General features: G+C 37.2%; 3 protein-coding genes and 1 pseudogene across 3 annotated transcripts; all 4 read left to right on the top strand.

Moving 5' to 3' along the window:
• On the top strand, nt 1-1800 carry LOC122093019 (RNA demethylase ALKBH9B-like; the record flags this gene model as incomplete). The annotated part of the gene is made up of 3 exons (XM_042663290.1): nt 1-293; nt 1030-1101; nt 1205-1800. Coding segments are annotated over 3 exons (645 nt in total), but the record flags the coding sequence as incomplete, so codon positions are not given.
• Nucleotides 1801-9173: 7373 nt separating this feature from the next.
• On the top strand, nt 9174-13418 carry LOC122093260. The gene is made up of 5 exons (XM_042663548.1): nt 9174-9749; nt 10118-10414; nt 11417-11635; nt 12475-12603; nt 13088-13418. Exons 1-5 carry the CDS (start codon nt 9495-9497, stop codon nt 13304-13306), a joined length of 1119 nt encoding a protein of 372 aa, XP_042519482.1. The 5' UTR covers nt 9174-9494; the 3' UTR covers nt 13307-13418.
• A 7396-nt stretch (nt 13419-20814) lies between these two features.
• LOC122093017 (protein WUSCHEL-like) lies at nt 20815-21825 on the top strand. Its single transcript, XM_042663289.1, has 2 exons — nt 20815-21309; nt 21398-21825. Exons 1-2 carry the CDS (start codon nt 20907-20909, stop codon nt 21802-21804), a joined length of 810 nt encoding a protein of 269 aa, XP_042519223.1. The 5' UTR covers nt 20815-20906; the 3' UTR covers nt 21805-21825.
• A 4550-nt stretch (nt 21826-26375) lies between these two features.
• LOC122093016 lies at nt 26376-27194 on the top strand (annotated as a pseudogene).
• Nucleotides 27195-27513: the final 319 nt, after the last annotated feature.

Here is a 27513-nt window from a genome sequence, read left to right as displayed (position 1 = left end):
CCTGGTATTCTCCGTGATGAGGGAGTTGATCCCATTCCTCTCTTGTTTAAGGTCATTATAAAAAGACTGGTCGGATGGCATGTTCTTCCTCCTTCTTGTGTTCCTGATAGTTGTATTGTCAACATTTATGAAGAAGGGGATTGCATTCCACCTCACATTGATAGCCATGATTTTGTTCGACCCTTTTGCACCATATCATTTCTTAGTGAGTGTAATATAATGTTCGGATCTAACCTAAAGACTGTGGGTGCTGGTGAATTTAGCGGATCAACTGCAATTCCGCTGCCAGTCGGGTAAGTTTGAGTTGCTATTAGTCTATGTTGAACTTTCTATTTATCCCCACTCCTTAAGACAGTTGGGCTCTGTTAATTTTAATGCATAATAGTTGAAATATGGTCTAGAAAATCAATTTTATATTATATATATATATATATATATATATAAACACTTTCAGTTTCAGGGAAAAGGTTCCGCCATGCCTGTATTAGGAATTCTTTTCATTTCACTTGCTACTTTTTGGCCATGTGAACTAATGATTTGGCAGGCTGACCATTGGATAGATTTGATCACCAATGATTTATATCCTATCCCAACCAAGGCTCACTGTGTATGGGCTTTTCCCCTCGAATTCATGTTGATCTCACTTTCTAAACCTTTGATTTTAAACCTCTTTAACATCCTGGATATTAATTAGTCTAAAGTTTTGACTGTTGATAAATAATGACGTTGACAACTTGTCCACAAAATTTGGGGACCCATCCAAGCTGTCACATGGAAATTATTATGGGTATGGTGGAATGGGTTCCAGGTATGGTGCGATAGAGTCCACCTCCTTCAGTTTTATGGAAAGATAAAATTTAGGAGCCAACAGCTGTTACTGTACCAAGTTTAACAGAAAATGGCATTATGCTTATTATTTATGTGTCATTTTCTAACAAAATAGCTTCTGTTATTGAAGTTTTAGCCATCAAATTTGTCTGGCTGTCGCCAAATAACTGATTAACTTGGATGCCTTTTTTATTTTTTCAGGTCTGTACTTGTCTTGAATGGGAATGGAGCAGATGTTGCCAAGCATTGTGTTCCAGCTGTTCCTACTAAAAGGTGGATCAATATGAGCCTATCAATAGTTATTATTACTCGAGTTTACTTGAATAAATTCTTGCCTTATTTTATCTAAGTTTTTTCCTTCATAAATTTCATTCAGGATATCTATAACATTCAGGAAAATGGATGAATCAAAGCGTCCATTTGGGTTTGTTCAGGAACCAGATTTGCAGGGGCTTCAGCCTCTGCCTTATAACCTGGATGACTCAAAAAGGTTGAATCCTTTGAAGGTGCAGCCACAAATGAACCGACAGGCAGTTAAAAGAGAGGTTCTTCCAGAAAAGGATAGAGGGTTACTTGGACCAGAGCCACGCAATTTTCTTCGCCATCATTCAGGGCCTCCCAATAGGCGAAAGGTTAGGGTGACTTTGGGCACTTAAAACCACACTTGGAAGTTTCCTGGGAAAAGAAAGAGCAAAAAAATCCATTTTTTCTTCTTCATTTTTTATTGTTTCTCGGGTAAGCTTTGATAAACCATATGTTGATTTCTTGAATCCGTTGTTGAGGGGGGTTGTCATGAATGGTTAACTATTGATAATGGGAGAGAGATGTGTGTCCATAGCGTGCCTAGCTTGTAACTAATAGGCATGTTGCCTTCTGAGTTTATTCTGTATGATTTGAGTTTTGTATAGCCCTGAAGTCACAGTGATTTTAGAACCAAAAGAAAATAATGTCTATGATTTGCTGTTTCTGAAATCCTTGGAGCTGGTGTTTTCCAACGTGTCTTGAAGGCTTCTTTCCAAATAGAAATGGGGAATGCTAGCTGTGAGATTCCTGTTGGGATTACACTCAATATGAGACAGTTTGGTGATCAAGAGAATACAGTACAGTAAGAGTGTTTTTTCAAGGATTTGGTTCCAATGGTCAATTATCATTGTGAAATGTTCAGGCTGCTGAAAGGATGAAATGTTGTTTTTGTAGTATTTCATAAGGCCAATAGAACCCTGTCAGCTTGCGTGGTCACTGCACCAACATGTAGGCCAATGGGAGGGTGTGCAGAGGTATTTTCAGGGCATGGGGGGGGGGGCACAGCATGGTCCTCTATCCCATCAGTTGGTCAGTTATTGGACTTTAATCAGGTTAAATGGGCCTTAAGTAGGCTATTGGGCTGGATTGTAAATGGGTCATGCCAAAAAATTGGGTCTTTAAGGCTCTCTTTCATTTGATTTCTATTTGTATTTATTTGACTTATTTTTATTTTTACAAGTGTTTGGTATAATTTATAGTACTTATTTCTATTTATGATAAATTAGAATAAATCACAAATCATAAATTACTCTCAAGCTATTTGTGATTTGTAGCGACAAATCATTTATGTTGATTTTTACTACCTTAAATGAGCACGTGCAAAATCAATGGTAAATATGTAACTTCAGTATAGTTTATATTTTTCCAATAAAAAACCCCAGATCCTATCATCTCTCTCGCTCGAAGCTCAAAGTTGAAGGTGAAAACTGAAATCTATATTCTCATTATATAATCTATTCTATAAATAGTAACCAAGCGAATATTATTTGTGGTCCATTATTTATTGTCACAAATAATTTATAAAAAATAGTTAATAAATACAAATAAAAATCATACCAAAGAGAGCCTAAAGTAATGCTGTTGGGTGTACCAATAAATTGGGCCATAGTCGGGTCTTAAAAAGTCATTCTAAATGGGCCATGCCAAATATTAGTCTCTAAGGCTCCGTTTGGTTGCAATGGAAATTTAAAGGGAAGGGAAGTGAAATTTTCATACTTTAAAAAGAAATATTTATAGTCATTACCCATATGATTCTATAAACTACTTAATTTTTTTAACCATATTTAGTAATGATGTATTTTACATGTAATTTTTATTTTACAAATTATAGCAAAGGGTTTTGGATGCAAAGTAAAGTGAAATTTTATAACAAAATATTGAATGATTTGAAGTTAATGTTAAAATCACATGGGTAATGATTACATATATTTCTTTTTTAAGTATAAAAATTTCACTTTCCTTCCCTTTTATTCCCCTTACAACCAAACCTAGCCTAAAGTAACGTTGTAGGATGGATTGACCCTTTTTCACTCATTGGATTTCTGATCTATGTAAATCAGACTCCTTATGCTAGTCACACATAATATATAGACCTGTTTTTACCAAAAAAAAAAGGGTAATTTACAGCGCCACCCCCTGAAGAATGCCAATATTAGAAGGACACCCCCTCTCTTTCACCAAATTGGACTCGGACCCCTTATCGTCAGTCACTGTTAAGTGTCGACTTAAAATGACCATTATACCCTTGCTATTGAAAAACTCATATTTTTACATTACAGTGAAGCTTTCAAATACAGAGAACCACAAATCTCAGCCATAATTTGCCGGATTTCCAACCAAGACCACCACAGACTGCAGATTCCGAACAGATTGAAGGAAAAAAAGGAGAAAAAACGCAACCTTCGATTATCTTCTCCGTCGGATCTCCATCGCCGGTATTTGGATCGATGAGGCCGGATCTGCCGGTGGCGGATATGGAGCAGAGGCGGCGGCAGGACTCCTCTCTTCCCTACCCTATTGTGATTCTTCTGAAGCCTCGGGCTCCAAAATCTTCAAGCTTCCTAAAAAAAGAACACGGCTCACAGATGCTACCGTCCTGCTGACCTGAAGAAGAAGAAGAGCTAGAGAAGAAGAAGAGAGGATTTAAAAAACAAAAAATAAAACCTTATTGCCGGACCTGAACCGCTGACCAAAAAGAGGATTTAAAAAAAGAGAAAAAGAAATCTTCCAATTCTTCTCTACTTGTAGAAGTAAGCTCTGCGATTCACGTCAATGTCTGAAATCCTACATCTTCAGAACAATCCCCAAGTCCAAGCTCTAAGCTTTCTACTGTAATTCTGGTGATAAAATTGAAGAAATACGCTCAATCGAATCCCCCTCAAAACCCAATAAGGAAATATCGAAAAAAGAAAGGAAAATAAAAGGTTAATGGAATGGTTTAAGAGTATAAACTATCCCCAACGAATCCCCAAGGGTAGAGGAACCTCTTCGTCCCTCGAAGTCGAACTCCACCCCCATTCGCTCAAATTGGTTTACTAAATTCTTGGAAGAAAACTTTGAGATCCGAAGGTTATTCAGATCTAGAAACCTAACGATATCCTTTCAGTTCAGTCATGGCGATCGCAGTCGGAGATACAGAGAAAGAAAACGGTGGGGAGTTTAGGAATCTGGTATCAACTTGGATTTCGCTCTGCTAACAACAGCTAATCAATCGTCTCTTTCTGTATCAAAAATTAAAAATCACTAGACTTTGGCTGTATTTATTCAGATTATCAGATCGACTTCCTTTCGTACCCTTTCCTTCTCCGTCTCTGCTTCTAATTTCTTACCAAAACGAAAATAGAAAGCTTCTAAATTCTAAATTCTGGTGGCGGAAGGGATCTTCAATCGATTTTGAGAATACAACCATGAAGGGCAATTTTGGTATTTCTCTATTTTAAGGGCAAAATGGTATTTAAGAAAATTTTGAATTGCTGATGTCAGCATTTTTTATATATTTTGTAACGATGACTGACGGCAAGGGGTCCGAGTCTAATTTGGTGAAAGAGAGGGGGTGTCCCTCTAATATTGGCATTCTTCAGGGGGTGGCGCTGTAAATTACCCAAAAAAAAAATAACACTGCAGGGTATACCAATAAAATGGCCATAGTCGGGTCTTAAAAATTCATTAGAATGTCCTATTAAGTTAAGCATCAAATTACCACTTTCTATTAAAAATTAGATATCTAAAAATCATCATTAATTGAAATACGGATTACTCTTTATTGTTTGGAGGTAGATATGAATTTCAAATAGGTCTAAGTCAGGCTCGCGACGGATGGGTAAGGCCTTGCACCAGGAACGACCATTAATAATAGGGTTGGGCTTGAGCTCAGCAAGGTTGTTAAATGGGCCGGCCCAATTTTAAGCTTGGTCAATCGGGTTGGTCAGCCCTACTGGTGCGAGTTTGGAATAGACACCCTTACTGTTGCTCAAGTAAGGAATCATCCAAGCCTTACCAGTGGGATGCAAGAGCCTAGAAGTATGGATAGATTCCATGCAGACGGTGAACTACATATCTTAGCCGAAAGACCATGCATGGTCATTGGAGCATTTTATTTATGTAGCCAATAATGTTATCTGCTAAGGCTAGACGTTGGCATATTGATGGCCTTATCTTGAACAATATTTGTAACCCAACATGGAGAACCCTCTCCGACAAGATGTTTCATTATTACATAGCGAAAGTTTTCCTTTACCAATAGAGATGATAGAATTTTTTTTCAATTGGTGAAGTGATCTCCTGATTAAATTCTCTTGACTCTTCGTTACTCTCTTTTACCTTATTGACGAAGTCAAAACTATCCTCTTTTCGACAATCATGGAACATATATTCCTCCTCCACCATGGGGGAAGGAAAACTTGATCCTAATGAGAATAGATTGGACTTGGTATCAAGAGTGATCCTCTAACCCGAATCCAATCCATTGCACACTTCCGGTTCTTATACTGATTTGAGCCGAGTCAAACCAACTGAACCAACTCATTGGATTCTTTCTCTCACCCCTATATTAATGCCCAAAGCAATGGAACAATCAAGGGCACCTTATGGTTTAAAGGACGATTGTCTCCTGCCAATAATAGGGGGACCTGCCATCAAGTGGCCCCCACCCAGGAACGAGCTTGGAATTTTCACTCTGAAATGAAAATGGACCACAATTGCCTGTGATCGCTGTTGACATTTAAAAAACACGAAAATTGGGACCGGCGGGCCGGCCAGAACCTACTAGAGTGTGGGACCCTGATTATTAATGTTTAGATCTGAACCACTAAAACAATAAAGGCACGTGCCTATTTTGAGTGTCCCTCAATTAAGGTCACACACAACCTGCCGTCCTAACGGTCAAATGCGGAACTGGCCGACAAAATACCTAATTAGCTGTGATTAACACCACGCCAATGGCAACCAGGAAAACGGTATCATCATATGGACTCATATGATTGGAAGAGAAATTACCCCAAAAAATAAATATACATATTGATTAGAAGAGAAAAGAAAATAGAAAAAAGTAGCCCATCCAGCAGTGTGGCTCCTGCGTCGAGACATAGGTTCATGTGAAATGGCTGATCTACTCCAAATGAAAAATAAAAATCATGCCCTTGTAGATGCTTTGGCATGTACTCCCTTCGAATTGGCTCTTGTGCTATTGTAAGGATTTCTTGAACAAAAAACTCTCCCTCATAAAATATGGGCAAGTGTTTTTTGTCTGAGAGCACCTCTTGCACCAGATATGGGGGTGTGTACCCCTATATCTATGGCACATCACTCACTTTTGAACAGAAAAATTTATCTCAATATTAAATATTAAAGGGCATAAGAATCCTACTGATATAGTGCAGGAAACATTAAATGTGCGAGTCAATAAAAGGTTAAAAACGCAGGTAAGAACATCTTCAACGCAGAGAAGGTGGGAATAGTGTGATCATTTCATGGCTTTGTAGTAGATATTTCCAAAAAGAAGATTTGATAGTTGGGCTTGGACCTTGGTTTTCAATTTCTAGATTGTTTAATAAATTCTTTTGTCCACATTTTCTTGTTAGATCAAACAATGGTAGAAAAAGATTTGGTCGGCACCAAAATATAATCATGACTTGATAGTTGATATATTATATTAGAAATTGGTAAAAGATATTAAGTTGGGATTAAGTTTTGATTGTTGTTAGTAAAAGATATAAAGTCGGTATGAGTCAGAACTAAGATATTATGATTAAGAAAATTAATTTCGATAATCAAAGAGACAAATCAATTAATAGAATTCCTAAATATGGTATTTTATTCTAATTCTCCCCCAAGTAATAGCAATTAAAACAGAAAATTTTGATTTTTGAAATGAGAGCCGAGCATTTCAAAATTGTTGTGGATATCATATGGTTGGAAAACTTGTTTTTCGATTTGAAGATGCAACCATTAGATTATAATGGAGCAACCTTATCATTGCATATAGATTTATCCTATGAAATTGCAAGGTATATACCTTGATTAAAATGAAAATCATCATATGGAGGATCTTAGGGGTTTGGGGTAATTTATCCATTTCGAAAATTATGAAAAGAAGATGTAAGAAAGATATAGGCCTCCAGTCTAACATCAGGTTTTACTTTATCCATGCTTATCCTGTGATTGTTCTCACATCGACTTTTTCTTTTTTAAAAGAACGATGGATTTGTTTGAATAAACACTCATGATAAAACAAGGGAGGATCAATATAGGACATTGGTGTATACTGATGTCTCACACACCATGAGGCCATGAGAGAGAGAGAGAGAGAGAGAGAGAGAGAGAGATGTTGGGGATGAATACACAACCACGAGAAGAAACCAAACCAAACAAACAGTTACATTGATCATGAGAAATTTACCATGATTCAACATGAATGCCTACATATACCCGAGAGGAACTAGAGATTTTCATTATACCAAAAAAATTCTCTATACTACCATCACCTTAAATTATGATTTCTCTTCTTTGTGTTTAGGATTTTTCACAGAGATAATATGAAGGAAACCCTAAAACCCTATTCCCCACACAATTATAATTTTATCTCATACGTGTAATAGACCCAAAATTAATCAATTGCTAATATAAACCAATAATAATTATATGAATCCGCATAATACAAGACACCCAACCCCAACAAGAGGGTGTGCACTACCAACAATTTGCACATCAAAATTTTTTTTTCTCTCTCTTTTTGATTGGCCAGGTTGAATCAATTTGATCTTTCGACAATGATTTGCTAATCAATTCTAATGACCCAAGATTTACTGTTACTTTTATTCATCTTTTGTTTATATGCCTTTAGAACCATGAGAAAGGGGCATGGTTCACCATTTGAAAGTATTGGTGAAACAAAATAGAGGGAGAGCTTCTTAATTTTGTTTCACCAGTGCCTCTAAGTGGTTGGAGAAGATTGTGTTCTTGAAAAAGATGGTAGAATTGTAAAAATACGTGAGTGCAAATTACATAAAATTGTCCATTATTCATTATAGCATTTTACAGAGTTTTTAAACCATGAGGCTTATATGCCTTATGAGTAATTTAGAAGCAATGTTTATCAAAAAATAAGATAAAATAAAATAAAAATTTAGGTGGCAATTCTATTTAGCACAATGAGTAGGCAGAAGGCTTAGGTTGGTGATGTTTTGAAATTGCATCAGACTGCAAATGCCTTTACCTCAATGATGATGTTGGCAATTCTGATCATTTGCCAGACAAGTCAAGGTTTAGATTAGCCGATGTCAAATTTCAATTACATATTCTCTTACGATATACACACTAGATGTTTTGATGGCATTTTTTTCATAATATTAGATTTTTTTTTTATTGTTGACTAGTTTGGATGATTTGAAACTTGACATATGGGTATGGATTCCTAGTGGTCAATCTATTAAAAAATTTGGTTACTAAAAAAAAATGTATTATTTTGTTCTTTTAGTGCAAGAAACCCAATAAGCGTCATACAAGGGAGTTATTAAGAATAAAAAAAAAATCCACAAAAAGGTCAAAATGGAGTGTCCTGGAGGACCACACATTTCTTAGAAAGATGAAAGAATATATAATGAACTAACAAAGGTGTTTTTTTAGATGCCGCAAGAAAAATTGATCTGCTAACCAAATCCCATAGCACTCTTCGAGGAGCAGTAACAATATATTTAGAAAATTTGAGCCTCACAATATTAACATAACTATGTAACAAACATTTAAGGTCACATGAAATTTCATAGATCACCTAAATAGGAATCCCATAACGACACTCCAAAAGAAAAAAAAAAAACCTAAATATTAAGCCGCATTTCTGGTATCTAATAATTAATTAATTTAAAAGGTTAAAAACATGAGTGGATGATGACATAACATATTGGCGACTACAACTCCAAAAGAAAAGTCCAAAAATTGGGGTCATCATCTACTAATCTTTCTGAGACGCAACCTAACAACTCCACGTGTCCCAATAGCTTTTCGTTCCTTCCCACTCTTTTTCTTCTTTACTTGTACTTCTTCTTCTTCTCTTTCTATCTCTTTCTTCGTCTCTCCTCTGGACTCTGCCATTTATCCCCTTCACACACATCCACACTTAAAATCCAATAGTCTTCAGACACACAGAAAGAGAAGAACAGAGTAGAAGAACCCATCCTCTACTTTCATTTTCTTTCTTATTTTTCGAAGAATTCTTTCTTTGTGGTTTTAATCTTCACGAGATTCCTATGCTGTGCAAGTGCCTATATATATAAATCCAGTAAAGCTGGTTGAGAAAAGGCAAAGGAGCAATTAATTTATTCAGAGGAAGCAAACCCAGATCAGAGAAAAGAGATAAAAAGAGACCAATGGAAAGTGGCACGGAGTTGAAGAAAAGTGGAGGAGGAAATGGTCAGGTGATTGACGGTTCGGATATAATGGAATTAGTTGGGAACGAGAAGGCTTTTACCAATTATGTGGATCATAAATTTGAGGAACTCGATCGTGATAGAGATGGCAAGCTCTCTGTGAAGGAGCTTCAGCCAGCTGTGGCCGACATTGGTGTTGCTCTTGGTCTCCCTGTTCAGGGCACTTCTGCTGATTCAGATCATATCTATTCTGAGGTAACTAAAGACCCATTAACCTGTTCAGGGCTCTCTGTGAACTCGATTTTTTTTTTTTTTTTTTTTTTAGAAACCCTAATACTCTGTTTCATTGTTTCTGATTTTCTTGCAAATTTCATTTTAGGGTCTTCTCTTAATGTGGTTAATGTTTTTTTTTTTTTTTTTTGGGGACCATTTAGGGCTTCTTTTTTCTTGTTATTCTACACGTTTTTAAACTGTTCATATTTTGTTTTTTAAATTTTGAAGTTCAATCTACCTTAATGGAGCTTGTATCCACTATTGAACTTCTGGATTAATTTGTGAGCTAACCCATGACTGAACAATGGCTTTTGTTGCTCTTTTTTCTTTTCTTTTTTTTTTTTCTGAAGGTTTTGAATGAATTCACTTATGGTAAACAAGTGACTGTGAGCAAGAACGAGTTCAAAGAAGTTCTTTCAGACATTCTACTAGGAATGGCTGCAGGATTAAAGAGAGATCCAATTGTGATTTTGCGGATCGATGGAGAGGACCTTGTAGAATTCATCAACAGCCCAAGATTTGAACTTGAGATGGCTTCTATATTCTCACAGATCGAAATAGCTGATGGATCCTTCCTTGATTATGTTTTGAAGGCATTGGAGAAGCTCACAGTTGAACATGGGATGCCACCTTCTACAGATCCTTGGGTACCGTTTATCTTTGGTTTCTTTCAGTAGTAGTTAATTGAATTGATTACAGTTATCTCATACATGTCCAGAGAGAGTAAATGAGTGTTTAAGAAGGCTTGTGGCCTAGTTAGGTCATCTCCATTGCAGGATGGCAATCACCTAAAACAATTGGGCTGAGCCGCTGAGGCCAATCCATTTCCAGAGACAGAGAGAGTAAATGGGTGATTAAGAAGGCTTGTGGCCAAGGTAGGTCATCACCATTGGAGATGGGATTCACCTAAAACTTTGGCTGAAGCCAATGATTGAGGTAGGGGTGTCAATGGGTCCATTTGGACTGGTTTTGGTTTGGTTTAGTTTCACTGGTTTCAGTGTGAGAATGGGCGAGTAAAAACATGATCCAATTAGGGTTCACTGGTTTTGATTCGGTTTCAGTTTTTTATGGGTTTAGTTTCGATTTACCATGTATATTCAGAAGTATAAAAAAATGTATTAGGGGAAATGGTTTTTTTTTTTTTTTTTTGGGTTCTGTGCCGAGACACATAGGAGGAAAAATGACCGGCCTGCCCCCTATGAAATAAAAAATAATGCCTCTGTTGATGTTTCCTCATGCACTTCCATTAACATTCGTCCAACCTCTACACCTAGACATAGAGGTTGAAGTGCGAAATGATTGTCCCCCAATCCCATAAAATGTGTAAATACCCACTTTGTTGATGCTTCCAAGAATGTTCCCATTGGCCTCCGCACTGATGCAGGAGCCATGTTCCCTGGCTGAGAACTCCCCCCCCCCCTCTTTTAAATGAATTTCGAGTTAGTATTAGTTTCTTATTGGGTTATATCAGTTGAGATTTGATCTGGTTTGGTTTCGATCTCACAAAATCCCAGCTGAAACTTGATTCAATAAGCCATATTAGGTTTTGTTGGTTCAGGCTAAGTTTTGACACCTCGAGATTGAGGATAAGATGCTATAATTTGGATTTGTATAAATGCAGAAAGCTAAGACATTTTAGCTTCATCTAGGTCGCAAGCAACATTGTGGAACCTACTTTGCAGTCATGTGCCATAAATGATCAGGAAGGAGTCAATTCTCAAGAGGCCTTCATAGAAGAATTCAAGAAGGTGGCTGAGAGCCTGGCTCAGCGTCTGAAAGAGCAGCCAGTAATCGTGGCTCACAGCGAAAACACCTTTGATGGGAGCGGCATCAAGAGGTTATTATCCAACAAATTTGAATTGGACAAGGTGAGCAACTCGTAATGCCAGAAATTTTCTATCTGTTTTCCCTGGGTAAAGAAAGCTAAAATGTTGATGCAACCAAACAATAATATGGAGGAATGGACTTGGTTAACCCAACTGCCCCGAGCATAGGGCTTTAGTTTCTGGATCCGAATCCTCTCTGACTTTTCATCCAACTAAACATAGGCACACAGTTCAATGCCTAGGGCACATAGCCCTATATGATTGGCATGCAGCCTCAGACGTGCCTATCTGGTTGGAGGAAAGTTGGAATGAGAGTTGTTGGAGAGTGGATCCGCTTCAACAATTTTCCCTCTAACTTCTCTTCGACCAGACATAGGCACCCAACCCAACAACTAGGGGCATGTAAACTCAATTGGTTGGCATGCGGTCCTAAATGTGCTTATGTGCCTCTTCAACTAGAAACAAACACAAAACCCAACACCTAAGGCATGCAACTGAGACATGCTTATGTCTGGTTGGTGGGTGGTTGGAGGGAGAGTCGATGGAGAGATCCCAATCCTTAGTTGCTATGCTCCTACTTAAATCATCTTGTCTTGTCTAGCGATTTGCTTCCTGTTAAATTTCTTATTTATTTATTTATTTTAAAAAATTTGAGGAAAAAGAATCCTATCCTACGAAACAACTAGAGATAGGGTGCGTGGAAAGATGACATTGCCCCACATGCCAAGATTCTGAAGATGTTGGCACGACCCTCCTCATTAGTTTCATGTGCTGGTGTTTCCTGTGCCAACAGGACAAAGTTCTTCCGAAAAAATTTAGTATTTTCATGTGCACGGTAAGAGCCCAACTGGCTAACCCATAGTGTGTTTGATGATTTTCAGTGCTTGGATGCGGCAGTGAAGGGTCTACCGAAAGATAGACACCACGAGGTGTCCAAGGAGTATCTACGTGTTGCCCTTGATGTGTTGGCACCATCAGCTGGTTTGCCTCCTTTTGGTGCCCTTAATCAGGTATTTCATACTTCCTCCTCCCTTATAATATAATCACAGTTTGCGTTATATGCTATGCTAAACGTGTTTTTCGATTTTTTTTTTTCGTATAGATCACATGTATGTTTGTGAATCTATCAAAGTGAATATTTTAATTTTAGAAAAGAAACTTTTGTAATCATTACCTCATGTGACTTTATATATCACTAATTACAAATCATTCTATATTTGATTGCAACCAAACGAAGCCTTACCTGCATCCTTGGGATTTGGGGGATTTGGTAGTGCACAAAGCTCATAGTTGGGCTTGGTGGCCTTGAATAATAAATATCATTGGAGCTGCCCCTAGAAGCTTATATGGGTTGGGCCCTTCCAGAAATGGTACATGGGCTTGTAAGTTTGACTTGGCCTTTTATATACTGAGTGCACTAAATTAAACCATGGGCCTCCAGAATGAACTTTGATTGATTTATTGTTACCTGATTTGCTTATGGAAATGCTGTAGATGGACATGGTTACAAACGATGCGTTCAAATTGGTGAATGCGGATGATGGGAAGGCAGTTCCAGAAGAAGAATTCAAAAAACTCATGAAAGAGATCCTTGGGAGTATTATGTTGCAATTAGAGGGTAGTCCCATTATGGTTTCTTCCAATACGGTTGTGCATGAGCCTCTCTCTTCACCCTCCATCCTGTTAGGCCCGTCGTCGTCGTCGTCATCGTAAATGTTAAATTTGTTAGGGACGAGTAATGAAGTTTTTACTATTTAAAAGAATGTCAAATATGTATTACTTAGAAATATTATTTTCAGTTATGTAATTCAGTTGCGTTTGTTCATAGGATGGTTAAGAATATTTTCAAACGCACCCCTCCTGCCCCCCCCCCCCCCCCAAAAGAAAAAAAAACCAGAGAGAGAGAGAGAGAGAGAGAGTTCTTAATAAGTTGTACCACTACAGTGTTCTTGTAGACATCATCCATTGTCAGACTTACTACCACGAGTTTGTTTAGACATTTATCTCGATCTTATTTAAAAATCGCAATTATAGGCTTTCTTTATTGTAGAATTTGAACTTTCTTTCTGTTCAACATATGATATCAATATGATAGATTCAGGTTAGATAAAGCCATTATGTTCCCAAATTTTATCGTATTCTTGAGGGGGAGCATGGCCCCTGTGTATGTGTGGGAGTCAGTAGGAGAGCATGTGAGGAAACATCGATAGGGATGTCGTTTGCATTTCATGAGGATGAAGTCGTTATGTTATGTCCTAATGTGTCTGATCTTAAGATCCACACCACAACACCCGCCACCACACCACCCCCCCCAAAAAAAAAAAAAAAGGTTTAAAAAAATAGTTTTAGTTTTTGGTTTTTGGTAATAGGTTCGAAAACTAGTTGAGAATCAAGAAATGCGCATGGTAGTATAACAATTGAAAGTCCTAGGGGAGAACATAACCCAATGTGGGTACTACAATTAAGTTGGCAACAAATCTGATCCAACGGTTTCAAGATGGCCACATGACTCAAATTCATGTTTTAAAATAGGTGCATGTTTGTCTTGCTTTGCCTACCACAAATGGCATTTATGAAAATATCATCTTTCCTCTTTACTGTAAAGTGAACTAATTATCATCTTTCCCCATTTTTGTAAAGTGAAAGGGGATAGTCCCCCCGAATAAGGGGTGTCAATTGGTCTGTTTGGTCTGTTTCGGTTGGGTTGAATGTCGATTGGTTTTTGTCAATCCGACTAGTTCAGGATAGAATTTTAAGGGTTTATTTGTAAATATGTACAGAATGCATATTAACAGAAGTATATCTTTTGTGTTTTTGATTTTTTTTAGAGCTTGTTTTTATTGTTTTCCTGAAAGAACATTAAAATTAGGGTGCAAATTTGGCCCTGTCATCTAGAATCCGCCCTGAGCCTAAATAGGGCTTGTGTTGAGATATCTCAGACCTGAGGGTGGGTCAAGGTTGGGACATGGTTGAGGGTGGAAAATGGTTGAGGCCTCGACCTGAGCCCAACTCAGACCTGTTCTTATTCTTTCTTCCTCTAGTTGCCATATTGGGTGTTTTTACGTTTTTTCAACAATCTTGCATATTTTATAAAGATCATTGTTTGGTATATATCTAGCTCATTGTGTATTTGATATAGGAAAGCAAGTCTTCTATTGGTGGTAGCTAGTAGGTGAAGATGGGCTTCTGATGAGTTGTAGACCTTTGATGTCTGGGCCATAAAGATTCCAAGTTCTTTGCAGCTTCGCATACATTTTTGAACAAGGGCCAATCAGAGTCAGCTCGACTCGACCTTGACTCAGTGTTAGGGTTGGATTTTTCAAACCCTAGAGATTTTAATAAACTCGTCCCAACCAACCCCTGTTGTAGCTCTATTCAATTTTTTATTTTTTATAAATTATTTAATCCGATTCTTTCCAAGAAAACAAAAATAACAAATCGAAAGACACATACAAGTTTTGTTCCAAATGTATTCCAAAAAAGTATAAAAACATCAGAAGTATTTTTTTGTGATTCTATTCCAAAGACCCCGTTTGACAACATTCCTCATCTAAAAGAATGAATCTAAATGAGAAGTGATTTTTTGTGATTTTGTTCCAAAAGAGTGTAAAATTGCATTTGGTAACTTGGTGCAAAAAAGTGATTCAAAGTCAAGAAAAGAAACATAATCGCTTGTGGGAGGTACTTATATTGGAATCACTTCTGTCATTTCTATAATAACCTAAGTAGGTACTGTACAAAAATATTGTTGCACCAATAATAATATTGGCAAAAAATACTTCTACAAATTTGGGTTTGGGTTAGAAACACCAAAATCTGCTCTAAAAGTCTTTAACTATTGACTTTATGTTCTAAATTTAACTGTGTTTGTCTGAAACCTGCTAGGTTTGCACTAAACAACACCTACTTTACAAAATTCAAAAATTGGTTCCTTTTAACCTCTATATGATTGGGACACAAAAGTCCAAAAAGGGTGACTTTAATGAATCTGATGATCATTAAATTTCACATCTATCCTTACATGTGACTATGTGATTACCTTGTCAATTTGTCTCTTCTCTAGTTCTCTTCTTCACAAGCTTTCTGCTTTCTACAAACAACCAATATACCCATTAAGGGTTTCTCAAAAGTTGATTTTTGAAGGCACTCTATTCTTGCTCATGTTTTTAGCTGGACACACAGATGGCTAAGTCATATATTCTCTTTTCCAGGGTTTTGGACCTTAAATGTGTGTGTGAGAGAGAGAGAGAGAGAGAGAGAGAACTGGGTCAACCCAGCATTTAAAAGGAGCCACAGGACCAGAGAGATCATCAGGTTATGAAAGAAATTGTACTCTTGTGGTCCATAGGAGTTGCAGTCAACTTAAGACATACAAGTAGAAACTTGAAGCTACAGAAGAAAATAAGAATGGAATGAATTTGAACTTGGACGACTTGGAGGTGTTACTGTGTTCTCCTGTGGTCCATATCTTTCTGTGATTAATCCATGGCTTGGGTCTCCCTAGGGGGTCCACCCTAAATAGCTAGAACTAAGGGTTTTTATGCATTAACTGCGTGACAGGAACTTATTTTTCAGTTGAAAGCTCCATCAAATATGTATAATGGACATACACGCAAGTCTTTAAACATCAAATATATGCCAGAATAATCCCTTATAAGTGAAAATAAACTACTAAAAGAATATAGATTAAGAATGGGACTAAGAATGGGACTGAGTTTCCTTAAAATCATGGTGAATGAGAATCCATTCATCATCGGGGGCTTTAGATCCACACGGGATATCAAGAGGGTATTTTGAGAAGGTTCTAGAACCCTAGGTGGTTTGTGAACCCAGGACTGGTAAAGGAAAACTTTTTCACCCATGGAGAATTGAAGAAGGAAGAAAGATTAAGGTCCTAGTAGGGAATGGGACCTGGGGCCCAAGAACAACCAAGAACCATAACGTATCCTTCCTTCAAAAGAGTATTTCCTGGTTCTGACGTAAATAAGAGAAGGGAGAACAGTAACCCTACAAGACTCCTAGTTAGAGAGAGAGAGAGAGAGAGAGAGAGAGAGAGAGAGAGAGAGAGAGGATCTTTGATAATATCTGGATGTATCTTTTTGAGATCTGAAGAGAAACATCACAAGATGATTACCCGAAAGAAAAGGGTCTGTACTACAGCGGCTGCACACTAGGGGCTCCCCTTATGAGGTAAGCAGTTCTGTATAGGATCAAAGGATCCCACTTAGCTTCACTCACTGGCACATCAAAGTACTCCAAGTTTTCAAGACTACGAGACTGAATGTATTTGCATTTTAGAAAGAGAGAGAGAGAGTAATTGCATGATAAGGAAAGGAAAATCTCATGATGGTAGTGTCAATGTCAAGCAAATAACACAAATCCGAAAAAAGAGGACTAGGATGAATTTATGGAGAAATTGGGGGATTTAGATCCTTTATTCTCTCAGAGAGAGAGAGAGAGAGAGAGAGAGAGAGAAGTCTGAAGGACGAAATTGCCCTTAAGATGTCCTCTTTGGACACTTACATATATTTCCTTTTCATTTTATCTATTTCCTATGCTTGTTTCGTTTTGGATTTGCAGATAACAGTAGTAAAAGTATATGAAACTTATTGGCTGTTTCAGCTAAGAGACAAAGAGTTTTACTCATCCTTCATTTTCAGGGGTGAAGATGAAGCTTATCCTATTGCCTATATATGAATGATGCCATACTTTACAGGAGATTTTCACTATAAAGTGGCGACATGCAAAAAAGATCAAGTGGTTGCCATCCTCATGAAGGTGTGATTACATTTCACCCAACTCATTGATCTACTAAGGCTTCATTGAATTGATTTTTAAGGAAATTAAACCAAAAGGAAGTGAAGATTTTCAAGCCTAACATAGAAAACTATATGATTGGTTGTATAAACTACTTAAATTTCTTATCATATCTATCTAGTAATGGTATTTTTAGATGTAATTTTATTTTCTTTTTCAAATTCGAGGGATTTTTTTTTGGTAGAATAACTCCAATGGATTTGGAAGCAAAGTAATATCATTACTAGATATAGATTGATTTTGAGTTAATAATGTACTCATTTAGGGTAATAATACATACAGTTTCTTTTTCAAGCTTGAAAATTTTACTACCCCTTCCTTTAATTTCTTTTGAAATCAAATAAATTTTATAATCAAGTTAGGGTTAGAGCTATACAAACCCACCCCACTCACCCCCTCCCCCAAAAAAAGTAGGTTTTCTTTTCATTTTCTTTTATTGGTAAGGATATTTTTTATAGATTGTAGGAGGACCATATCGAAATCTATTAGGCCTTATTTTGTTAGAAGACAAGCAATATAAATTTTCCATTTAAATGAAAAGAAAAAATTTTTAATGGGATATTTGGTGGAGTGGAAAATAAAGATGATAGTGGTTTTAAGCTTCCAACAGATTTTCTTTCAAATTTTGTTTATATCTAGAAATGTCTCACATTTACATAAAATATAAGATTCAATTCAATTTTATTCCAACTAAATGGGGTCGGTTTCATGGGTCTTTTCCTCCAATTAGCACTGTTCAAAACATGAGACAGTTAAAAAAAAAAAAAAAAGGACCCCACCTTGGCAAACAAACTTCTATTCATAAAAATGAGTAGACCTTGTTGTTGTCGAGTTACAAGATTCCGTCAATCATGAAGTGGAATTAGCAAAGTCTTCTTAGTTAAAGAATCAGCTAAAGAGTTTCTTCCTAGGACTAAAGTGATTCTAGAAAATACGTGAAAATAAGACTCGAAAATAAGGGTTGTGTCCCCCCTCCAAATTTTTTTCTTATTTATCACAACAAATATGTGGAAAATTAGATGTAATGTTTGTTCAATTAACTTCACCTTTTTGTACTTTCACTCATTATATGTCGAACTAAAGACCCTTATCAGTTGTGATGGAATTTGTTTCTTACTAATTAAAATGAAATCATTAGAATGAAGGGAGAAGTACAAATTAATCTCAAAATGAAGATTTCCTCCTTTCATTAACATGGAGCATCAGCATGGTAGATTATGTATGTCAATTTTCCTCAAATGTTCTTAAGTTCCCAATCATATATGGGGGAAGCCAAAAGGAATACCTTCACCTTCCTCAATGGTGTTGCCAAAAGCATCATACAAAATTAAATACATAGAAAGATGTATTGATTGCTTAGACATAATAGAGAAAGTGGCCAAAACGAATCCATCAATTGAACCTGAATGACAATCACCCATAACTTCAATATTTGACTGAAGCAAATTAAACCCTCCACCCTCCTTCCTTTTAATGTTTTGTTATAAACATCTTCTCTCGCTTAGCACAAGAAGATGTCATGGACATGGGCAATAACGGATTAAAAGAGAGGATTTTATTGTCATTTTAACTATGACTTACAGAATATAAATTCACTCATCAAGGAAATAAGAAATTTAAAATATTGCAAAATGTAAATCATGTAGAGGAAGAAACACAAACCCTAGTACCCTAAGTCTGTGACCCTAAGCCTAACCTGAACAAGCTCAACCATGAGTTCTTGGGAGGTAGACTACAGCTTTTAATCATCTGGCTCGAGAACCCATGTTCCAATCTGATCTGTGAAGAATTTTGATGCAGAAATAAAAGCCTAATTAAACAGAAATGATTTGTATAATGATACTAGTTAACAGAAAGCCACTAATGACAGAGGAGAACAACCATTAGATAAAGATCATTATTTTTTGTATTTGATGGATGATTAAGCAAAGAATTCTCTCATTGGTGGGACTATTCGACTCAGGGATCAACTGACCTGACAAGATCAGATGAGAAGCTTGGCGAAGTACACAGATTTATAATTATTCCTTTTGAGAAAAAAAAAAAAAAGGCTTTTATCTGTATGACAGGGATAGAACAATCACCCCCATGAGAAGTGAGAACAGAACCTTATAAAATTCACAGCCACCCCCATTCATTGATTCATTAAGATGAAACAATTTCATTAAAATTTTGAAAAAAAAATCCTATCATGCATTATTATATGGAAAATTTATTATCACTCCCTTACACTTGACTTATATTTATTAAAATTTTCCTACTTTTTATTTATTTTTCTAATACTCTCTACTTTTTGGTTTTTATTTTTTTATTTTTATAGGTAGGGAGGGAAGCAGATAACAGCTAGAAGACTCGAACTCAAGACCTCCTAATGAGCATGGGTTTTTTGCACACCACAACTCACCAACTGCACTAGGCAGTTGTTGTTACATTTCTTTCTCCCCTGCTTTTTTGAAATACCCAGATTAAGCCTCATTTTCACCTATAACCTATTATACTTTTTTTAAATTGACTAGTTTAAAACATGATTTGAACCAAACCATTTACAAGTTTTGTTACATTCGATCATCAAGGATATTGACATAGCCGATGAGTCCTTAAATATATTATTTATTTATTTATTATTATTATTATTTTTTGTCTCATCCATCATCACAAATTTAACAATTTATTTATTTTTATCTGTATTAGATTGGTATCGATCTCAGTCAATGCTAATTCATATCAGTAATCTCAATGTTACATTCCCCTATTAGGGTTGCGACATATGCTTTTAGGGATTAAGAAAATAAAAAACATGTGGTATCCGATTGGAACATATGATACCGATATATAGATAGATCGGATACAAAGTTATTCTTTTTTGAATTTGCAATATCCTTAATGATTGGATGAGACAAAACTTGTTAGTGGTTTGGTTCAAACCATGTTTAGAATCAATCAATTTGAAAAAAAATGTAATATATTACAAGTGAAAAGAAAGGGTATTTTGAGTATTAAAAAAGAGTAGGAGAGAGAAAGATGTAAAAATAAAAAAGCAAGCGAGTATCAGAAAAAAACTAAAAGGTAATGGAGTTTTAAGTAAATATAGGACAAGTGTAGGGGAGTGATAGTAAATCACTCTTATTATATATTTCTGTTCTCTCTCTCTCTCTCTCTCTCTCTCTCTCTCTCTCTCTCGTAGTGCTTCAACAGTTCACCCTCTTAATCATACTTCTTCAGCTATGCCTTTTCACCCAAGCAATTCCCCTGAAGCCCTCGCTTTCTAGTCCCTCTTTTGTCCCCTTCCTTTTTATAAGCCACCTCTCTGTCAACTTCAGTCCTTCTCTCTCAGATATCCTCTGATCTGCTCTCTTTAATTTACCTCTTCATGTGGAGTCCCTACTCCCCCTTCCCCACTCCCTTCCTCCTGTGAGTTATAAACCCTTTTCTGTTCTCCACCATTTCATGCACACCTACTACTTTACTGCCTCTTCTCTCTTCTCTTCTTTCTACAATGGAACCTCAACAACAGGCGCAGGCAAATGAAGATATCGGTAGTAGTAGCAATAATAGCAAAGGAGGCAACAACAACAACAACAACAACTTCCTATGCAGGCAGAGTAGCTCAAGGTGGACACCCACAAGTGAGCAGATAAGAATATTGAAGGAGCTTTACTACAACAATGGAATTAGGTCTCCAAGTGCTGAACAGATACAGAAGATCTCAGCTCGTCTAAGACAGTATGGGAAGATCGAGGGTAAGAATGTCTTTTATTGGTTTCAGAACCATAAAGCTCGTGAAAGACAGAAGAAAAGATTCACAGTTGATCATATGTCCATGCAAAGAGGAGGAGGAGGTGGAGGAGGAGGAGGAGCCACCTCTGTTGGTGGTGGGGTGTGGAAGTCATCCACTCCTGGTACGTACTTTCAGTATCAAATGCTTCTCTCTGTTTTGAAATCTTTATTTTTCTTCATTTTTACTGGTTGTTGATGATGTATGTGTAGGGGTATGTTCTCCTTCAGCTCCTTCACTTGGTGGGTCTATGATAAAGAACAACCACCTTGCTGGATGGGTGGGCGTGGATCCATATTCTTCAACCTACACAGTCTACGACAAGAGAAGATCGTTTTATGGAGAGGAGGAGGTTGAAGATCAAGGAGGTGATAATGGTCGTCCTTGTAACCCCATCGAAACGCTGCCTCTCTTCCCCGTGCACGGAGAAAACATCGGAGGTGGTGGATTCTGCTCGGCCAAGTACTCCAATATCTCCAATTCCGCCGCTTGGAACTACACCGGATGGTATGGAGGTGGAGCACCTAACAACAATGACAATGGAAATGGTGGGTGTTCTCGAACGTCGCTTGAGCTCAGCCTCAACTCCTACACCCCAACATCGCCGGATTCTTCCTGAATTCGCCGGAAAATTCTCATATGTAGGGTTATCACTTATCAGTAATAGTACATTAATCATATATGAACTGATGAAAGAAGAAACTAAACTGATTTAAGGCTCGTCCCCTCTTCTTTAAATTTTTGACTAGTCAAAAAAGTGGCCACGCGTCCTAGTTAGAATTAATGGTTATGAGTCTATGCTTAGTCCCACATTGTAGTGGTGAAGAGGAAGATTCCAATCGAAGGATGAAACGATGGAGATGAGTAGGAATAGTATTAATAGTACGGACGAGAAAATGATTCCAAGGGAGACAAAAAACAGATAAGTCTAAAGTCTCCTTGGGAAAATAAGAAGAGAACGGCTGCCGTTCAGAGGGGGATGTGTTTGGCCGGCTGAGTGAGGAGACAGTATGTGCGGCCGTTGTTAATCTTTGTGTGAGTGATTGGTGTGGTGACGAGTATAAATTTGGAAGTTTGAACCCACTCCTCTTCATAGCATAGGAAAATGTGTCTATGGGCTGGGCCTGATTTTATTTAAAGGAATGAAAACCCCATATATTTTTTGAGCCAATCTTGGGCTTGGGCTCTGAGGAATAAGACAAGTTTTCACAGATTCACAGAGAGAAGGTTTTTTATTTGAGTGATGAGGTCATAATATTCTTGGCGGTGGATGAAATATCATCCTACCAAGGGCCAACGCAACGGGCACCTGAAAGTTGGAACTTGGAAGAGAAAAAAGAGTCACCAGACTCACCACCGCCTCAAGAGATGTGAGGAGATTTGGATGCATGGGGCCCACACTTGGTGGAATTTAGGATCAGGTAGAGCAACAGACAGAACATCCAAACAGTCGTCCAAGTAGCAACGTCTAACGTTGCGGCCACTAGCAGTCAATATATGGTGGGGACGGGTTCATTAATTAATTTAGGTTTCTGAACCCCAAGTTGTCTCGGGCTCTCGGAAATTTCTTCTTCCGTGGGTAGAAGCTGCTGTGGTGGCCATGCATATATAGATATAGCATTGTCGGCCTTGCATATATCTTGTATAACTCTGTTCAATGCGGGACTAATGAAAGGGCATACGTCAGCATGATATAATAATTTTTTTTTCATAATTTTATTGGAGTTTTTTAATTATTTACACGACAATATGGAAGCCATGATTCCAATTTTCACAATGAGTAGTTACCAATGAAGTAGATTTTTCATCTTACTCGTGACCACTATAAGCAAGGAAGATTTTTTCATTGGTAATTATTCATGAGGGTAGAGGATCCCATGTGGGTAGAGAATCCAGACCCGCTCAAAATAATTGAGAAGTGATTCTTCAATGAAACTATTCTATTGCAATGTAGTCATTACATGTCCAACAAAAAAAAAATTAGAACTCCCCGTTTTGGCTTAGGAATGGAAGTTGTTCAATGGACCATATATAGACTATGAACGTAAAATAAAATGCCTGTAGATAATAGAATTTTTGGGAGTTGGGTTCCAATAGATGTGTACTAAGGACCCATTCACCCAGTTGGAGGTGGTTGGAGTTAGAGGGACCAGCAAGACATAAAATATGAGAGAGAAAACAAGGGGTTTCACTTTTTCTCTCTTATTTTTTGTCTAGCTAGTCCCTCTCCACCACCCCCACCTAGAGAGGATCTGAATCCAGTCCACACACCCCAAAGGTGATTTCCACAACCCATAGATGATTTGAGATGTCATTGAAGAGTTCAATGCATTGGAGAGGATCCAAATTTCATTCACCATGCCCTTCATAATTACCATGTAAATTCGTAAGTGCTAAAATTATGTGCGTAACATGAATGCAACAATAAGCACCATTGGAAAATAAAGATTGAGGCCAATATAATTAACATGTTTCATAGCTAAAGGATAAAAAATCCATTTAATGTTCAACATTCCAAATCATCAGTCCACGTAAACTCAAAAGTATTGAACATTATGAAACCTTTTTTTTCAACAATATAAACATTGACTATGAATGACTATCGTTATAGGTTGGTTTTTTTTTTTTTTTTTTTTCCTGGTGGGTTGTGTTGGTGGGTAAATAACAATAAGAACTATATTGTGTATTTAATAGATTGCGGTTTACTATGTCTTCAACCTAGGTTAAGAGATTACTTTCTGGTCGTGTAACCCTCATACAAATAAAGGGTCCATGAGAATACATAGGGGCATCAATATGGATTGAGTTATTTAGTAAGAGTGAGCTGAGTTAGTAATTTCATACACTCTTGTGTCTAGGCACAAGGGCAATACAACCATGTATCGCTCTTTTTCCTAATTGTTATTAACTAGACACCCAATTTATATAAAAAAAAAAGACGCTCAGACCAGAACATTTACACAGCTGATTAGGTTCAACCAGAGATTCAGAATATTATTGCAGGAGTGTCAAGCCCCCCCACCCTCCCCCAAGAGAGAGAGAGAGAGACTTGTACAACTGATGAATGAAGAACAAGTGATGAATTGAAGTATACTGATCAGCTGGAATCAATAGGAGAGAATGTAAATGTATATAGATGGCTTCGCTTTCAGGTATTCAAATAACATAATTAATGATCTCAATTTATTTGTCCATCTATATTGGTTTAATTTTCTTGGGCTTCTTAGCCCTACCAAGTCCAAGTACCAACAACAAACAACTAAGGTGTCAGGAACTCAGGATAGCTTTTCAATCGATCTAGAAGGTCACAATCAAGAAGATATTGAGAAATAGACAAGTCTTGGACCCATTCCTTATTTGGTATTATTTTACTTCCAATATACTTCTCTTTCTGGTGACCTTAAATCTCATTTTGGGTATCCCACTGATCACTCCATTTGACATCACTTGTACGCACAGACCTGTTTCTCTCACAGACAGAGAGAAAAGGAGAGTACAGATGATGCTTCTTTTTATTTCCTTCGTTCTTTTCTATGGTTAAATGATTGTGCTTCTTGACGTAGTAGATAGACAGATAGATATAAGGGATTTAGTTTTAGATCCAAGAGGATATCTTTAGAGCTTTTTGAGGCTTCAAGTATGTAACCTCCAGTCTTAGTAACATGAGGCCAAAAAAAAAAAAAAAAAAAAAAAGTGAAACAAAGGCTACGTTCGGTAGTCATTCAGTTTCAGAAACGGCATTTTATGTCAAAATTAAAACTTTTAGTTTCTCTATCAAAATGGTGTTTAAAAAAAAAAATTGGTGTTTGGTGTAACTGTTTCAGGAATGATTATCCTAGTTGTTCATTTTTTTGTATTTGGAACAAAACTGAAATGATAAAACAAGATTTTTTAGTTCCATCATTTTGCGTTTCTAGCATTTTTTTTCTTTTTCGTTTCAAAAAAACCGAAAGACAGCAAGTTGACACCAAATGCTTTATTTTATTTTTTTGTTCCCATAGAATGGAAAAAAAAATGTCAAAAACATTTTTCTGGATGACTAACAAAAGCAACCAAAGAGTCCTTCATAGTTCATACCATGGTTTGAGGAATCAGATCGGATCGTTCAGAATCGAACCAATATCGGCCTTGACTGATCTTGATTCTTGGCCAATAATGTATCGGGAAACCAATATGACAAAGGGGAAATGGTCCAAAAAGTGGATTTAAACATAAAAGCAAGAGCATTTCTGTCCAAACTAGGGCGACCCGAATCGGTATCAGCCTTGACCGATCCTATTCTTGATACTGAGTTCTCAAACCTTGCTTCATAGTGAACTGCTCTTCTTCATCTTGGAGCTTAAGACTAGTTTCAAAATTTTCTTTTTTTTTATAGGCAGGGAGGGAAGTAGATAATAGTTAGGAGGCTCGAACTTGAGATATCCTTGTAAGAAAATTTAAAGCTTCTTCACTCCCACCCAAGGTTTTAAATCTCAAAATCGGCATCTCAATCATTCAGGGCTGATTCCCAATTCGAATAAGTCAAAATCAGTAAAAATTGGATAGATCGGTCTTGTGCCGATTATGAGATGATTAACTGATTCCTGATTTGATTCATCGATTTTTGAAACTTTAGTCCCACCCTAAATAAATATTAGGCACCTAGACATAGAAAGGGTGTAATGACCACTACGCTCTCATGAACATAGAAATCCTAACTCTGTTGATGCTTCGTACCCTTGATTTTTGTCTAGGGGCCACGTTGCCTTTTAGGGGACTGGCTCCCAAAAATAAAATACATGGATATGAATATATTGTTCTGGGCTTTTCGGGCAGGATGGGCTTGACTAAGACACCGGAAAAGTGGCCTCAACTGGGCTTGGGCTTCAAATTGAATTACTTGAACATAACACATACCCAGATACAATTAATTATGCACTCAGTCAATTCTATTCATTTCCTTTATTAACTGAAGAACGGCTAAGTTGTCCTATAAAAAATTAGAGAAAATTATGTGATTATCCACAATTGGGTTTATTTTAAAAAAAATATCGACGTTGGGTTTCACTCAAGAGATATTTATCTAAAAAAGACTTTTGTATATAACAAAAATGGCCAAAACAGTGACAGCCGTACGCCTTCACTAGTATCTCTACAAGTTGGGCATGTATCATCTTCCCATTGGTAAAAAAAAATTCTGATTTCCATTCTATGCTGCTTCCATCATTAAGCGCATCTCTACGAGTTGATTCAGACGTTCGTCTAGGTGAGATTTCAGTCTCTTTCATTAATGGTGCCCGAGATAGTTCATCAAGGCTCAACAAAGATCCTCTCTTAAATTGAGTCGGAGTTGGGGTGATCTCCGCCATGAAAATGCTCGGGATACGATCGGTTGGTCTATCGCTCTCTCTTGAGAAAGAATTACCTTTAGGGAGCTGTCTGGGATCCAACGCATGCAAGTGCCACAGCTACAGTTGTGGCTGATTTTTGGTCGGAAATTGTCCAGCTCAGAGCCTCAGACCTTGTTGTCACAGGGCTGGAATCGGAGGCTAAGGTCTCAGATTACCATGCCGATAACATAGCACAAGAGATCATGGGTGCTACGAGCTGCTTGATTTGATCCGATTGAGTTTTCCGTTTAGTAAGGAGCTGTCTTTTGTTCTCATCACTCCTGAATTTGAAACTCAGATGAAGAGATGAGGGGTGTGTTGCCAATATAGATTGAGATGTCATATCATATATGGAATTGTAGCCAAGCAGGGGTGCTCGTGGGGTCTGTGTTGCAGGGGGATTTGAAAGTATTGGGGTCGGCATTGTCGTTGGATAACATTGCGGAGCCGAAACAAGCGCCTTTGATTCCTGGGATATGGAAGCTGTGAAAAAGGTTGCAATCGATGCGGGAGCATTCGGGTGTACAATTAGTGGCACATGCCTACAACAGTTGCGGTGACAGATAATGAGGAGAATGGGAAAGAGATTGGGTTTCGGAGACTTGATCGGGTTAGTGCCAGGATTGAAGCTAAACATTGAAAGTTAAAAGAACCGATTGTAGAAAAGTATAAAATGAAAATCGGGGATTTTTTTTTTACTGATTGGAAGATGTACATATCCAACTCGTAGGCGTATGTACGACTATCACTATTTTGGTCATTTTTGTAATGCACAAAGTTTTCTTGGATAAATCTGTTGAGTCAAACCCAATGTGGGTATTTCTGTAAAAGTAAACCCAATAGTAGATAATCATGTAATTTCCCCAAAAACTTTGGTGGCAGCTTGTTTTCTGTAAATAACTAAGTGTCAATTATTAAGAGAGTTTTTTTGGCAATTTTTTTTTTGGCAAATTAACTAG

The sequence above is a fragment of the Macadamia integrifolia genome, chromosome 11 (genome assembly GCF_013358625.1).
Source record: "Macadamia integrifolia cultivar HAES 741 chromosome 11, SCU_Mint_v3, whole genome shotgun sequence".
NCBI classification, from domain to species: domain Eukaryota; kingdom Viridiplantae; phylum Streptophyta; class Magnoliopsida; order Proteales; family Proteaceae; genus Macadamia; species Macadamia integrifolia.
This window is presented reverse-complemented; position numbering and strand designations above follow the sequence as displayed.

Bases quoted from the DNA above. Each gene is read 5' to 3' on its own strand.
- LOC122093260 (XM_042663548.1), top strand. From the start codon at position 9,495: ATGGAAAGTGGCACGGAGTTGAAGAAAAGTGGAGGAGGAAATGGTCAG. The intron at 9,750-10,117 runs GTAACTAAAGAC...TTTTTTCTGAAG, and splicing joins CAGATCATATCTATTCTGAG to GTTTTGAATGAATTCACTTA. The intron at 12,604-13,087 runs GTATTTCATACT...GAAATGCTGTAG, and splicing joins CTTTTGGTGCCCTTAATCAG to ATGGACATGGTTACAAACGA.
- LOC122093017 (XM_042663289.1), top strand. From the start codon at position 20,907: ATGGAACCTCAACAACAGGCGCAGGCAAATGAAGATATCGGTAGTAGT. The intron at 21,310-21,397 runs GTACGTACTTTC...ATGTATGTGTAG, and splicing joins GTGGAAGTCATCCACTCCTG to GGGTATGTTCTCCTTCAGCT.